The 16,600-nt window shown below is 34.9% G+C and overlaps 3 protein-coding genes across 3 annotated transcripts; 2 read left to right on the forward strand and 1 right to left on the reverse strand.

Moving 5' to 3' along the window:
* Nucleotides 1-3,385: 3,385 nt before the first annotated feature.
* HELRODRAFT_180971 (hypothetical protein) lies at nucleotides 3,386-4,984 on the reverse strand (the record flags this gene model as incomplete). The annotated part of the gene is made up of 3 exons (XM_009030248.1): nucleotides 3,386-3,625; nucleotides 3,722-3,927; nucleotides 4,963-4,984. The coding sequence occupies 3 exons, from the start codon at nucleotides 4,982-4,984 to the stop codon at nucleotides 3,386-3,388; spliced, it is 468 nt and encodes a 155-aa protein (XP_009028496.1).
* A 2,381-nt stretch (nucleotides 4,985-7,365) lies between these two features.
* Nucleotides 7,366-9,948, forward strand: HELRODRAFT_88718 (hypothetical protein; the record flags this gene model as incomplete). The annotated part of the gene is made up of 5 exons (XM_009030184.1): nucleotides 7,366-7,547; nucleotides 7,922-8,014; nucleotides 8,795-8,885; nucleotides 8,979-9,100; nucleotides 9,666-9,948. Coding segments are annotated over 5 exons (771 nt in total), but the record flags the coding sequence as incomplete, so codon positions are not given.
* A 1,026-nt stretch (nucleotides 9,949-10,974) lies between these two features.
* Nucleotides 10,975-16,007, forward strand: HELRODRAFT_194096 (hypothetical protein; the record flags this gene model as incomplete). Its single annotated transcript, XM_009030249.1, has 3 exons — nucleotides 10,975-11,015; nucleotides 11,725-11,863; nucleotides 14,799-16,007. 3 exons carry the CDS (start codon nucleotides 10,975-10,977, stop codon nucleotides 15,522-15,524), a joined length of 906 nt encoding a protein of 301 aa, XP_009028497.1. The 3' UTR covers nucleotides 15,525-16,007.
* Between the last annotated feature and the right edge of the window lie 593 nt (nucleotides 16,008-16,600).

The raw sequence follows: 16,600 nt of genomic DNA on the forward strand, positions 1-16,600 counted from the left end.
ACGATGCACGTACAAACTGGCGCTATAAAGAATCACACAAAAGAGAAACACAAAACTAAAATTATTAGAAAAATCTTAGATCACAATGTTGAAATCTTACATTACAATAACAACCATTATAATTTACGACTAGCCGAATCAATACGCATAAAACAAAGACATCCGATAATAAATATTCAACAACTGGCAATTGGAGTTCTTCCTACCAATAAATCTAGAAACAGAGGAATCATCGATAATGAAAACATGTAAAAGTGTTATATTTTACGATGTTGAAGATTGTAAAACTAAGTAATCACTTTAAACAAACAAGGAATCAACAAAGTAGAGTAGAGACACAGTATATAAATATATATTTGGACATCTGGCCACATACACAACGTATCAAATCGAACATCGAATATGGTATAGGAATACCGAAAAAAGCTTTTTTATTTATCAAGCATAAAATGAACAAAAAAATTTGGTTTTGAGTTAAAGAAACTTGAAAATGATTTACGATCAACCGTTAGAAAAATAAAAAAGCTAAATTGGAAATTAACTAACGCCGAACATGCTGTGATTTTCATCAATATATATATATATATATGTGTGTGTGTGTATATATATATATATATATATATGTGTGTGTGTGTGTGTGTGTGTGTGTGTGTGGTGTGTGTGTGCGTAAAAATATATATGAATGTAAGATCAAAGCCACAAACCCGTTGTCATTAGGAGAGCTGCAGAAATTGTGTGGCCATCTTTCAATTGATGACCGGGAGTCAAATATGGAGAGAAGAAGAAGAAAGAGTGGCTGAACTAATTTGAGGTGACGAACGAACAGTTGTTCTATGGGGTCTTTTCGGAGATAATTGTTTTAATTATTTGATCTTGGGAAGGTTGTGTTGATGATGTCATTCTTTCTCAATCTTGATAGTGATGACCATGATGATGAGGATGGTGATGATTAGGATGATGATGATGAGGACTGGCTAGATAAAAACAAATTATTTATAAACTTTTTTTGTTGTTGCAAGGATTAAAAGCATTCATGTTCAAGTAATCCTGTGCACATGTCACGTCACGTTTTTCGTTCATATTTGTTCATTCTGTTCATGTTCGTTCTTTCTGTTCATGTCCGTTCGTTCTGTTCACTTTTGTTCGTTCTGTTCATGCTTGTTCGTTCTGTTCATGTTAATTCGATCTTTTCATGTCTATTCGTTCATTCCTTTTTGGAACAATTTTTTAGCTGATTTATAATCATCCTTACGTGATAAAAAAAGTGACTCAGTTAACATTGTTAGTAACAAATGTTTGATGAAAGTAAATGTGATAACGTGTTCTTGCATTGTTTCGATCTATCTCAACTTGACACCTCTTCATGAACAGAGCAATACAGGTCTAACAGTTAACTGTATAAATCAATTTTATACAAACGCCTGTCTATGTGCTAACCCCATATGAATATGTTGAAACTCCATCCATATGTTGGGCATGCTCTCGACGACTTGCTCATACACACACATTAATTCACAATGCCAATATTTGTTTGCCTGTCTGTTTGCCTGTTTGTTTGCATGTCTGTGTGTGTTTTATTGTACGTACGTTTGTGTGTACGTATGCATGTGTGTACGTCTGTTTGTAGCTACGTATGTTTCTATGTGTGTTTGTAGCTACGTATGTATGTTTGTTTGTATGTTTGCAGGTATGACTCTTGTATGTTTTGATTACTGTACATTAGTATTAGTTTAACCTTTCCAAACTCCTAATGCATGTTACGCACGTCCTGATGTGAGGACAACATTCTCTCTTTTTTAATTCTTTCAATACTTCAACTTTGAACTTTGAAGATTATCAACTATTATTATTGCTACTTGCTGATTATGTTATTCTATGCCTTGCTTATTACTATTTTGCTGCATGTTTCATTTATTATTATTATTATTATTAATGTTATTGTTATTATTGTTAGTCGTTTCCTTCAAACGTTTATTACGAAATTATGAAAATTATTAGCCGCAGAGTGCAGCCCTAGCCCACAGTCCGAGAACAAATTGTGGTAAGGGACGAATCCAGTGGGAAGGCACACACACGATTATTATACACCCAACAACACTACTGCACATACACATACACACGCTCACATAATCAATTACACACAAAGACACACATGCACTCACTTATCGGTGCAATCACATACTACCCGATTACACATACACACACACACACGCACAAATACTAGTCACATAGATGCGCACACACCACCACACACGCACACTGATACACTTTGACACACACACACACACACCAACACGCTTGTTAGATGAATGATGTTATCAGTGAAGGAATTAGGGGTACTCCTAACAACAAGTCAATAATAATAATAATAATAATAATAATAACAACAACAATAACAATAAAAAAATAATAATAATAATAATTATTATTATTATAATAAAGACGGGGCGACATCTGACGCACGTTCGATGAATTAGAGGGTCTGCTCCTTCCAACTAATTGATTGCTGCAGTGTTAATACACGCTCCATTAAAGTAACACTGTGTTGTAATGCCCGTGGAGATGGTGATGATGATGATGACGTTGCTGCTGCTGATGATGATGAAAATGATGATGGTGATGGAGATGATGGTTATGATGATGACTAAAATTATTGATGATGTTTTAGTAGTAGTTGCTCGTAGACTATTTACCTCTCCAAAGATTGATTTTACTATTTCCATCGCCTCCATCGATTTCTTCGTGAATCATTCCAACCTTACTCCCAAACCATACTTGCCTCTCATCTTCCTCAGTGCAGTGCATTCAAGTGAGGAACAGTTCCAGAATGTTCAGAGAGTTTCAAGGCATTCGGCATTGAGGGTCGTCGCAGAGTTCCATTCTTGCTTAGTAGCCTCTTAGAGGCATATGATGTCCAGATTTAACCCTGCTAAAATCAGTTCTTGACTGTTTGTGCCTCTTCTTTTTTATTATTCGGTATCGTAAATACTTCCTTACATCTGTGATGCTGGATTAGCTTGACAGGTACACTTCCAACCAACACCATCCGTATAATGGCTTGTGTACTTTTTACGATGTCCGTTTCCCTTCTGCCTTCATTAGCGCCTCTGTTCACCTCCTCATTTGTCTTCACTCTCCAATAACTGGCTATCCATAACACCTTCCATGCGCCATCACACTCCTGTTTATTTCTTCATATTTGACTATTTTATTCCTGATTCTCATGTTTAACTCATTACCATTACAGTATATCCACCGTCTAGCGTATCAGTCATGACCATGCTGTCCTAAACTACCATAGCATTCCATTCATTGCTACTTTCAAACCAATCAAGAGCTATTTCCATTGGCTTTCTTTCGGGGCCTACACTACTGAACCATTCATCTACATGGAATTTTCTATAAAAGACCATTCCTTCTTTGTTATACGCAACCAGTGCCACACCTCCACATTTTGTTGTTGGTCCACCGAGCTATTAGTGAATGTCTTCAATTCATACCTATCAGCATGTTGGATTATTTCCTTAGAAGCATCATACTGCGCTTTTTTTGTGTGGCGTTTATTCAACTTAGCTCTGTGAGTATGAAGTCCGAGTGTTGTAGGATTGCAGCTTGTTGGATCGACCTGAAGAATCCCGATCGCCAGTCTTTTCTTTTAATTCTTAGTTGAATTTCTTTTCCAGTCATTTTCTTTTGAGGATTTTCGTTGTTCAGCATACACCACATTACAGCTTTCTTTGTTCCAATCTGATCCAGCCTGTATTCTAACGGATCCAACGAAGCTTCTTTCAGTGCTGATTTTTGGCAGCTTCTTTGCCAGTTGGGCTATGGTCCTAGCCGCCTTAAGATGTTGTGTCTTTAATTTTCCCACGTGTGACCTAGTCATCCAGTGCTTCCAGGCCACTGCAGGGCACTCAGCTACACTTCCTTGTAACGCAATGAAACGATTTTGTTATTGCTGCAGTTGGTTGTTGTTATTGATTGTTATTTTGTAGTTAAACTATATGTATTGGTTGTTGTGTTTATGTTGTGGTTGTTGTTGTGGTAGTAGTTGGAATTGTTGTGGTTGTAGTTGTGGTTGTTGTTGTTGTGATTGTGGCTGTGGTTGTTTTAGTTGTGGTTGTTGTGATTGCTGTGATTGCAGTTGATTTGTCACTTAGTTGCGTAACAGGTTCTCAAGTTAGGGTGCCATTTGTTGGTTGATTGATTCGGCTGGAGGTTCATCCATTGTTAATTGATTGCTTCAAAAGATTAAAATACTTTATGCATTGCTTGGTTTATTAATTAATTAATGCATTTATTGAGTCATTCATTCGTTCGTTCGTTCGTTCACTATGTCAATTAACATGTTGTTATTTTATAAATCATAAACTTAATATTGTTTTATTATTTCTACATTCTACACTCTTTCAAATCAAAAATTTTTCATTTGATTCGCATTTAAATAATAGACAAATGTTTTATTAAGTTACCTGATCAATCGTTTATTCATTCAATCACGTATTCATCAATTTGTTCATCACTCACTCACTCATTTCATCATTATCAACATCATCGTCGTCGTTGTCATCATCATTCGCATCGTCATTATCGTATCAAAATGAGGAATCATTTTGAAAATGTAAAAAGCACAAGTCCCAATCAAACTTATTTCCTAATTAACTCTCAGAGAGTTTTACCAAAACCTCCCCCGGTTCACGATCCTCTTCTTAACGATTACTTTTTCTTAACTCGTGTTAAACATTCTTATGCTAAATCTGCGTTGGCTTTTTCTGATCCTTCTCTCTGGAAGTCTTTTCCTCATTTTCTAACCTTATTTTCCATCACTCATGAAGTTAAGAGCGTATCTCAAAACCATTTTTTTAAATATTCAGTAAGGGGCGTTTATGAACATTGCGGGAACGGAGTTTTAAAAATAAATTGACTGATGGATCATCATCGTCCCCATCATCATATACTCACTATTCATCATCGTCACCGCCATTATTGTCATCAACACATTTTATTCATCATTCCTTCATCTCTTCATTGGTTCACGCCAATAAAATATAATGCATTCATTTGTTTGTGAAATGATGATGACGATCTTGAGATGATCGTAAAAAACCGAAATTATGATCGTGATGAATCAAGAGTGTTTTGCAATTTTTTTAATTTTCAAATTTGTCTGAAAATTTTTATTAAAAAAAATTAAAAAATAATTTGCAGAACGAAAGTTTATAAAAAATAAAATGCAAATCTTATGCATAATTAATTCAACTTAAAATCAAATCAATCTTAACAAGATTAAATGAATCGCCTTGTCACTCAATACTCAATACTCAACAGTTATTGGCTGAAGCATATTGGCTTTGGGAGGAGATTAACTTTCTTTGACCAATCCTATGATGGTCACTATTGCTTTGCAAAACTACTGCATGCATGATTAGTCAATTTGAGTATAAACAAATATAAACATACACGGAGTCATACAAACATGCATGTATAAACACGAACGTGTTTGTTTGTTTGTTTGTTGGATGTTACAATCATTGACATCGGTATAAATGAAATCATTTGTTCTTTTGCAATTTTTTATACATAGATCGATTTTAAAAAAATGTCTAAAATTCCATAATTTGGAGGAAAGTTTTGAGAACAAACTTTAATATCAAACTAAGAAGTAACTCATTGTGAAGTTAAATTGAACTTTTATGCAGCGAATACTATATAATAATAAGGATATATATCTATATATATTGTTGGACTGCAGTTGTTGGTTGTTAAGCAAAAATATAATATACTTGCAGCTTATTTTGTGGCTGCTGTTCGCGAAAGAATTTGCATCGCGTTTGTTTGTTGCTTGAACTGATGCAAGTGCGACATGTCGACCACCGACGACATCGAGAACTCATCGCCAGACATCAACGAGCAAGGTTAGTCATTTGTTGGTTGCTCACACTCGTCTCGTTTATACACACGTCTATACACACGACAAGGAATCAACTCAATACACACACATCACATCAGCACACAAATATTATATCACATCAATACATACACATCAACACACATACACACACATACACATATTACACAATATAAGATATTCAAGCATACTTTCACACGGACACATTAAATTTAAAAACTTCCATACAAAATGACACACATTGCGATAACAAGCGCTCTGAGAAACTGAACTGAGCAACCATAAAAAAACTAATCAACGGCATCAAATTTAAATGAAATATCAGGTCACATATCTTATTTAATTCAAATTCTATTGTTTGATCGCTTAATTGTTTGTTTGTTTGAGTGATTGACTGATTGATTGAAACATTTATAAAAAATTTAAAAACGTCAACAAAATGCTAATATATCGTTCGTATAAAATATTAATAACACAAAAACAAACAAATACACAGTTTAAACAAAAAAAAATAAAAGCAAAATTAAAATTGTTAACAAAAATCAAACAGAATATAAAAATGAAAAATTAAACATGAAAAAAAAACATCAAATTAATAAAATAGGCAGACCATAGAATAAAACCAGAAATGAAAAATAGAAAAAGGACAGGTATGGGAAGGAATGTTTAGTAGAAGAAAGACATCTGAAATCAGCCTCTCAGTTTTCAGGATACGATTCCTCCATCGTCTCCATCCGACACAAATCCTTAACGTCTACCTGGAAAACCAGTTCAGACACACGAATTCGTTGCTCTGGAAATCTTCACAACCTATCACTGATTGAAATTTTGTTATCTTCTCTATGTTACACAATTCACAAATCTACAAACCACGAAGCCTTCACTAAATTTGATGAAATTAGAGCTTTCAACAGTCCCCTACCAAACCTATCCTGCAAGAAGTACTCAGCCAGCACCATTTGACGTGATTTAAAAATAAATTTTTCATTTCAAAGTAGCCCGATACTCCATAAGTTTGATTGCAAGTAAGTTATGATCGATGCACGGCAAGCAGCATCGCCTTGCCAGATCCAGGTAATGAAGAACCGCGGTACTACATCTTTTATATCTTAATTTTCACACTCGAGCAATTTTCAATCCAATTTACGTCCTTTTGCCTTAGCGTCAACTGACACTATTTCACGAGAATATATTAATGGAACAAAACTGTTTTTGATTTGTTTGAATGGGAAACTAAAAATTTTTCTAAAGTAATTCAAACTATTCATTGGAAATTCAAACGAGAGTCAAATAAATTTTTTTTCTACTGATGGAATAATGTTGAATTTGTGAGCTGGCAAAAGTTGCTCAAAGCCACAATTAACAATTATAAATTTTTTAAATAACTTTTTTATAGAAACCATTTTTTCATAATTACTTTACTATGCTCAGCTGCAAAGAACCCAGAAGCTCCTCGCTGTCATGGTTGTCAGGAACCAATCAGCGAATATTACCTGCTGACAGTTCATCCGGACATCAACTTTCACGAGAAGTGCTTGAGGTGTGTGGAGTGCAAGGTCACACTCGATGAAACGAAGACGTGTTTCTTCAACAGTGGTCAACCATTTTGTAAATGGGATTATAACAGGTTGGTTGGTCGGTTGGCTGTGTGACTGGGTGATTGGTTCGTTAGCTGGCTGATTGCTTATTTGGGGGGCTGGTTTGTTTGTTTGTTGATTGGATGGCTGTTAGTTTGGTTGGTCAGTTGGTTGGTCGGTTGGTTGACTGGTTAGCTGATTAAGATAGTTAATCAGCAGAATGGTCAGTAAAATAGCTAGTGGGTAAAAATTTGCTCATGCAATTGATGCAATGTAAAAATATTCATAAAAACATAGTCGTGAATATTCAAAAAACTAGTTGCATACTTTCACTATATAAATAATATAATATTAATGCAATATTTATCTCTTTATATCATTCTAAAAATTTGATATTCACATTTTCTTAATCGATAAAATGTTGAAGATTGTTCAGAGTGAAATGTGGGTTGTGCAACTGCAACTTCAACAAAGACGAGCTTGTCATGATCACCAGTACATCTGCATATTACCATCTCGATTGCTTTCGGTTGGTTCATTTACGTGAATGGCTGATTTTGATAAGTTATACAACTGGTTGATTACTGAAATAATTTAGCGTTTGATTGATTGATTGGTTGGTTGATTGATTGATTGATTGATTGATTGATTGATTGATTGATTGATTGATTGATTGATTGATTGATTGATTGATTGATTGATTGATTGATTGATTGATTGATTGATTGATTGATTGATTGATCGGTTACATTTCGTTCGTTTTTCAATTAGGTGATAAATATTTTAGTTAATAGAAGCAATTTGTTTAATTTTTTTACATACATACATATATACAAATTTTATAAATTGAGTATATCAAAACTAGCGCTAAATTTCTAATTTGTGACTTTCTTATAAATATTTCCACAAAATGTATAAAGGTTAAAGGTTAATCTCTCTCTTTTGCGTTTTCTTCAGAGGTTTCAACGACAAACACCCACAGCGTATATGAATATGCGTGCAAACCACGCATCATACACATTGCATAAGATAGGCGGGGATCTCTTTGTATTCGAACCCAGTCATTGCAATAGCAAGACCAGACGCTTTTAACCCTTGAGCCATCACGCCACCCAAAGCTTGGTGCAACTCAACAAAATCATCAAACTAAAACGTCTCAAGCACTTTATTCCATAATAAACCTAATCTCTGGTCTACAACTAGAAAGCTATAAAAAGAACACTCACATAGACACATAGGTGCATACATACAAACACACACACACAAAACAAATACACACACAAACACTCACACGCACACGCACACACAGATGTGTCGTTTGTAGCCGTGTGATATCGAAGGGTGAAAACTACTCCTGCTACAACAACAACATCTACTGCCAGATGGATTACGACGTTGAAGTCATGCAAGGCAGGATAAACGCTCTCAACAACAACAACAGCAACAACAACAACTTCAGTGGCAACAGCAGCAACAACATCGTATGTATCCAGCAACATCAACAATTGAATGAAGACATCAACACGTTCAACAACAGCAACAGATTGTTAAATTCACAACAACCTCATCCTCCTCTCCATCACCATCACCATCATCATCACCACCGTCCATCGTCGTCGTCATCATCATCAACAACCACCATAGCTCCAAGCGCAACAACAACTTCATCAACTTCTGTCACCCTCATAACGAACGGCAGAGCTTCCAACAACACACCAAACAACAGCATCAGCAGCAACAACAACATCGGCAACAACAACACAAAATGTGACGCCAAAACAACCAGGTTACATTCATCGTTTCACAAAAGTTGTTCTGCATATGTTTAAAAACGTTTACTTTATATGTTTAAATACTTTGAATTATTGTTTAATTAGCTGGTTTGAATTTCAAGTAAATTTTTAATTATTTTTATTTCGATATTAAACCTCATTAATTCTTGTAACTTGTCGTTATGATTGCTTTTAAGAGTCGTTTGATATTGAGAACGATCCACTTACATCCAGTTGTTCTTTCTTATTGCAACATTCCACAAGTAGCAACAACACACAGCACCATGATAGACTTCCTTGGAATTCATTGAACTTGAACCCGGTAACTGCAGCGCGAGAACTGTGGCCGGCGACCACAAATTATTGATGTCAAATAATACGTAATTGTTTGTTGCATCGCTGAGCCAGGGTTCGAACGGTGCTGAACGAGAAGCAGCTGCACACGCTGAGGACCTGCTACGCCGCCAACCCGCGACCTGATGCCCTCATGAAGGAACAACTCGTCGAGATGACGGGATTGAATCCTCGCGTCATCAGGGTCTGGTTCCAGAACAAGAGGTGCAAAGACAAGAAGAGGAGTGTCCTCATCAAGCAGATCAGACAACAGCACGACAAGGTGGTCAGGTGTCAAAGTGTGTTACTGTGCGTGTGCGTGTGTGCGTGCTTATGTGTGTTTATGGTAGATGTTTAAGTGTAAAGTGTATTGTATAAGTGTTCATGAGCGTGTATGTAATTATGTGGCGTAGTTGTGCGTGTATGGGTTTGAATATGAGCGAACGTGTCTGTAAATGTCTGCATATGTGATTTGATGTGCAACTGTAAATGTGTGCACTCAATGTGTGTGCATGTGTTTGTGTGTTTATTATCAGTCAAATAAGCACATATGCGTGAACACATTAGAGCACATGTGAGTACACATAGGACTTTAATTCTTTTTTCACAATTTGAACTTGCTCTCCACGCGCAAATGTTTCTACAGCGTAACCTCAACGTCACACCACACCAACCAACCGGATGAATGGAACGCACAGCACACGCAGCAACACAATTCGCATCACTCGCAAAGAATTTCTCTCCTGCCAGACGATTTTTCTTTCATTTCCGTTTTTTTCATGAGAAGAAAAGTTGGCGGTTGTCTATCTGCTTTGATATATCTATGCATGAGAACACTGCTTGAATAATATTAATGCAGGCCTGCTTGTCGTCGCCATTCCGCACACACGCACACACACACGCACACACACACACACAGGCACTAACTCACATATTAAGTGGAAAATATAATGTAGAAATAAATGAAATAAAGAAATAAATATAAATGTTCATATACAAACATACACATATGCAGACACACAAACACACACACTCACACAACACACACACACATACACACATACATACATACATACATACATACAAAAAAATAAAATAAATAAAAAAAACAAAACATACATACACACACACATATACATACATATATACACACACACATACATACATACATACATACATACATTTTTATAAATAAAAAACTACCACAAACGTTATCTTGCATAATTAAATTTCATGTCATCATAACATCCTACACATAATCGGGAAAATTAATTTATTTTAACATCACATTAACTACCCATTAACATTTCATTAACATACAAACATCTCATTAACATACAAACATCCAATTAACATCTCATTAACATACAAACATCCCTGCAGGATGGCCTGGCTGACCCTGTTGAAATGTGGCTCACCAACAAGGTACGTACAACAAACTTTGAATTATTCTCTTTGTCATACATTATTTTTGGGTAGATCATTTTCAGAATAATGAAATTATAAACTTTATTTATTAAAAAAAGTATTTGTTAATTTATTCCATTTACTTGTATTAATGTGGATTGGTGTAGCATATCGAAAACTTTTACTGAAATGGAGATCTGCACGTTTGTGCAGTGGAACACTTGCAGAAAAGACATTCAGACACAAAGTCTCATACATACTACATACATGTTACAAAATATTTCAACTTTACTAAATAGATAGATTTAATTCATACCGCATTTTAGAAAATATTAATTTTAGAATTTTAGAAAATACATTTTAGAAAATGTATATTGATATAAAATTTATTTTATATTCTAAAAAGGATTTTTTAATTTGATGTTTTTCAAGATGTACGAGCATTTAGCAATACGCCATCATCTTTAATAACGATAAGAGATGCTATCATTTAAATTTTTTAAAATTTTTGGCGCAGGGTAATGTTAACTATTTTGCATCTGTAACTTTATTGAAAAAATTAATTTATACATAAAACATTTCTAAGTAACCGCAGTAAATATTTTCTAAATATTATTTTTGCTACGTTTTTATTATTTGAGTGCTAAACAAAAAGAAAAAAGATGATTTCATTATTTAGGCTTGAAAAAAAGTTCAAAGTTTCGATCAATCATAAAATGTTGTAAAGCATTTGTCGATATTTCAACGACGCACTCAATGGGTTCGATCTTACACTGGATGTACAAAACAAACTATTTCCGAAATTGGAGTCTAATTATCCAAACATTATTTTGAAATTATTCCTACATACATTTCAAAATGGACAGGTCACAATTGTCATTCAACTACTTAAGACTGGAACTTGTCGATAACCTTTTGTACAGTTCATTCTTTTAATTTTCCATTGTTTCAAGATGCTTTTTGCTTTCAAAATCTTTCAATGAACATTTATTTTTTTCAACATTCTCTATTTTTTCTAATTTTACCGGGGTATTGGATCGAAAAAATCAATGAAGTATTTTATTTAATTCAATCACATTTACAGACATAGGAGACCTAGGAATATGTTCATTTTAGTGCATTATTGTAATTTGTTAACTATGAAACTTGCAACCTTGCGAAATGACGCTATATTCTTTTGACAACTATGAATGAAATAAGCAAAGCACTGTGATGCAAAAGTTTATATCCATTTTTTTGAGTAGATTTTGAAACTTAAATATAATTTTTTTATTAAGAAAGCAATTACAATGATTGATTCAAAAATGTATTTTGAAGTATTTTTGATTTTTTGGTGGTATTTACTTAAGTAAAAATGTAAAATAAATATTAAAAAATTTTTCTGGGACTCGGAGCCCGAGGTCGTAGTCGAAAGTCGGATTGGGAGTTTTTTTATTATTCTTTTAAAATCAGGATCTGACAGAGGCAGAAACTGTAAAATAATTTGTCATATGTTTATTTCCGAGTTGGATTCGGAAATTTTTACCCGGAGTTGTTAAATTTTCAATCAAGGAGTCTAAAAATTTTTTAATCTGACTCCAGGACCATAATATGAACAATAAGCAAATAAACAGACACAAACGTAGTTAGTTAATTAATGTACTGCACAGTTCATCACACATCACTTACACAACCGCACTTCCCAAATACAACCGCACATCCCATATACAACACACGACCACACATCAAATACACAAGACACGACCACGCATCATATACACAACCACATATCACATGCACAAGACACGACAACACATCACAGACACATACACACAACCACACATCCCATACACAACCACACATCACATACACAACACATAGACTCTCATACACAACGGCGTGTAATGTAGTTGACAACACAACAGTGATCGAAATCAATGATGCGTGGATGATGGCGATGATGTCATAAAGTGATGGTAACGATGTTCTGAAAGTTCTTGTGATGATGTCAGTAAAATTAATAATGGTGATGATTACGATGATGATGGAAATAATGGTGATGTTGTTGGTGAAGAGGCCAAACTGAGACTCTGATGATGAAGATCGTTTCACAAGTGTGATAAGATGGTGAACATTCGTGTCTTGAACGAAACTTTTCATTTCATCTATTAGATTTTTAACATCTGACGACATGAGTTCACAAACATTTTGCTATCTTGCAAACATGTAACAGTTTTTTGAACGTCTGCTATTATACGAACATCCAAAAAAACTTTGGAACGTTTGACAAATATTTTATGAAGCCATACAAAATATTTCAAAATATTTTTGTCATTGGGTTCCACTTGAAGTCTCGCAACTTTTAATGAGTCGTTCGTTTTGTATTTATTTGGTGGCAAGTTACGTGAAATTTAAAAAAATCACGAAACAACACAAACGCATTACAAGCAATTTGTCCACTAATTGCTCCGAATAAGTGATGGCTAGCAGTTAAATAATTGATAGATGTCATGAGACAAACGCATTTAGCACCAACAAACCTAATTTTACACACACACGCACGCACACACATACGCACACACACACACATACGCATGAACTTACCTACACACTAGCTTTAAAAAGTGAGAACTGAAAACAGATTGTGGGTGTGCGCGAAGAAAGACTGACATCACCATTATCTTGTCCTTAAATATGATCTTTGGTCGTTACCATGGTAAATGTTGTTGTTGTTGCTTCTAGTACAACAATAATAGGTGACTATGATAACGATGAAGAAGATTATGATAATAATAATAATAAATAATATTAATAATAATAACATTAATAATAATAATAAAGATGATGATAACAATATTAATGTTGATAATGATGATTTTGATAAGTTTGACAAATACGACGACGATAATGATGATGCCGATGCTGATCACTGTGATGATGATAATGATGATGAGGATGAGGATGATGATGATGAAAACAGCAAAGCGACGAGAACATAGGATGGATCTGTTGCCATGGTGTGATTGGTTCGTACGATGTCACGTGTCTTCTTCGTCATGATGACGACGATGATGGGGATGGTGATTATTATTATTATTATTAAATTTTATCATCATGTATTGTGAAGTGGTGATGATGATGATGTTGTGGATGTGATTATGATTATAAAAATTATTACGTTAATAACAATAATTATAATAATAACAACAACATTAACAATAATAATAACTACAATAATAATAATAAGTATTGATAGTAGTTGATGTTTGTTGTACTGTTAATTACACGTTGCTTGCTGCATGGCCAGATGTCATAATGAGCGGTTGTTCAGTAAATTAAAACTTCGTTCGCTCCATCGTTCACTCGTTCATTTGTTCATTCATTCGTTCATTTGCTTTTTTGTATATATATATATATTTGTTTTTGTTTGTTTGTTTTTTCGTTTGTTTTTTATTTTTTCACCACCACACGTTCAACTTCCATTGGAAAATTTTTGTTTTCTTATTTCTTTCCTGATGTTTTTAACCTTTTCATTCGCTCGTTTGTTGATTATTTTAATTGTTCAGAGAGTTAAATGCTTTTTGCAACTATCCACACACACACACACACACACACACACACACACACACACACACACACACACACACACACACACACACACACGCACACACACACACACGCACACACACACTAAATGAATGAATGCATCATTCATTTTTAACGATCCCCAGCGTTCATTGCCACAGTTACAAAACTCTCATCTATATTTTCATTACTCCTCACTCTCCACTTTACATCTTTTCTGCATGCATTTGAACGCAGGGAGTGCCGATGATAGCAGCGAGTCCGGTCTGCCAGAGCTCCTCCCCACTGAGCAACAGCAACCTCATGTCCAACATTGAAATACAACCTCACCCTGTTACTAGCTGGAAGATGGATTTCATGAGTGGCAACATTACCAGCAACAACAACAACAATAGCAACATTGTTGGAAATAATTGCAACAACAACAACAACAACACAATTGTCAACAATGCAAGCAGCAGCAACAACATGTTTTTCAATAACAGCGGGAAAGATGATGACAATCTTGCAGAGTCGGCTGCCAAAAATTCAAACGAAATGACTGGCAACAATGTTGTGAGAAACGATGATGGTGGTGGCCACAGTTACGACAACAACAACAACAACATCAGCATTCCCTTGCATTGCCTGGCATCTCCGCTCTATGGCAAATTTAACAACAAAAATATAAACAACAACAACAACAACAAACAAATGTTTACCGATCCGAAAGAAACACACTATCGCTATCATAACCAACAACATCAACAACAAAATTATGCTGACGATGAGGATGACGACACCGTCGTTACCTTAGACGATGCAGTATCTTTTGATGCCCCACTGGAAAATAAAAAAATAAACCGGAAACAGTCTAAACTTGGCGATAGAAAGTTTTCAAACGTTTCAAAATACAACAACAACAATAACGACAACAACAACTCAAACAACAATCTCTGCAACTTTTATAGTTCATCATTTTAATGTAAATTTGCCTCCCCAGGCAACTTTTATATGTTTTGAAATCCAATTCTCCTCCAATTTAGAGTTGTTTGCAAGTACTACATTATATTTAAATTAATTCATTTAATTTTTATTATTTCTATTTACTGTTCAGCATCGAACCACGTAAATAATCGACATGATTATGCACGCATATTTAAAAAACCCGTGATGACAACCAGTAAATGAAATCAAAAGATGTTACATACCCCATCATCTATATACACATTTATAAACTTTTGAATACACGTTAAGAAAACTTGTGTGTGTGTGTGTGTGTGCGTGTGTACGCGCGTGTGTGTTTGCGTGCGTGTGTGTTTGCGCGCGCGTGTGTGTGTGTGTGCGTGCGTCTTAACTTCATTATTGGCATTTTTATCGGATTAAATATATCCCGTGTTGCCGTCGAGTGTTCCCTAACAAGATTACAACCTATAAATACGTACATAAATGCATACAAACAAATACACATTCATGCACACACACACACACACATACACGCACACACACACACACATAAACACACAACACACATAAACACACATATATACATACATACATACATACATACAGTAGACACTTGAAAATACGTACGAAGGCACATACATGTTCGTACAGAATTTATATACAAATGCAGGCGTGTACAAATAAACTCATTCTTTAAATCAATTTACGTATATATTGTAATTTTTCAATTGTTACAATTAATATCATCATCATCGTCGTTAGCGTTATTATTATTATTTTTATTATTATTATATTATTATTATTATTATTATTATTTCTGCCAAACAATACAAGGACCTAAGCACTCAGAAAAGCTGAGCTGAGCGGGAAGAACTTGAAGGATCTCACCGAAATCGGTCCTTTCATTCAGTTGCAGGCATTGTTAGGTTAGGTAGGTAGGTAAGTAGGTAGGTAGGTGGGTAAGGTAGGTGGGTAGGTAGGTAGGCAGGTAGGTGGGTAGGTAGGTAGGTTAGCTGGTCTGGTGCTAACTGGTCTAGTGGGAGTGGAATGTCAGATGGAAAAGTTCAATTGCTAGAGATGAAACCCCATAAATA

Source organism: Helobdella robusta, assembly GCF_000326865.2.
Source record: "Helobdella robusta unplaced genomic scaffold HELROscaffold_66, whole genome shotgun sequence".
Lineage (NCBI taxonomy): Eukaryota > Metazoa > Annelida > Clitellata > Rhynchobdellida > Glossiphoniidae > Helobdella > Helobdella robusta.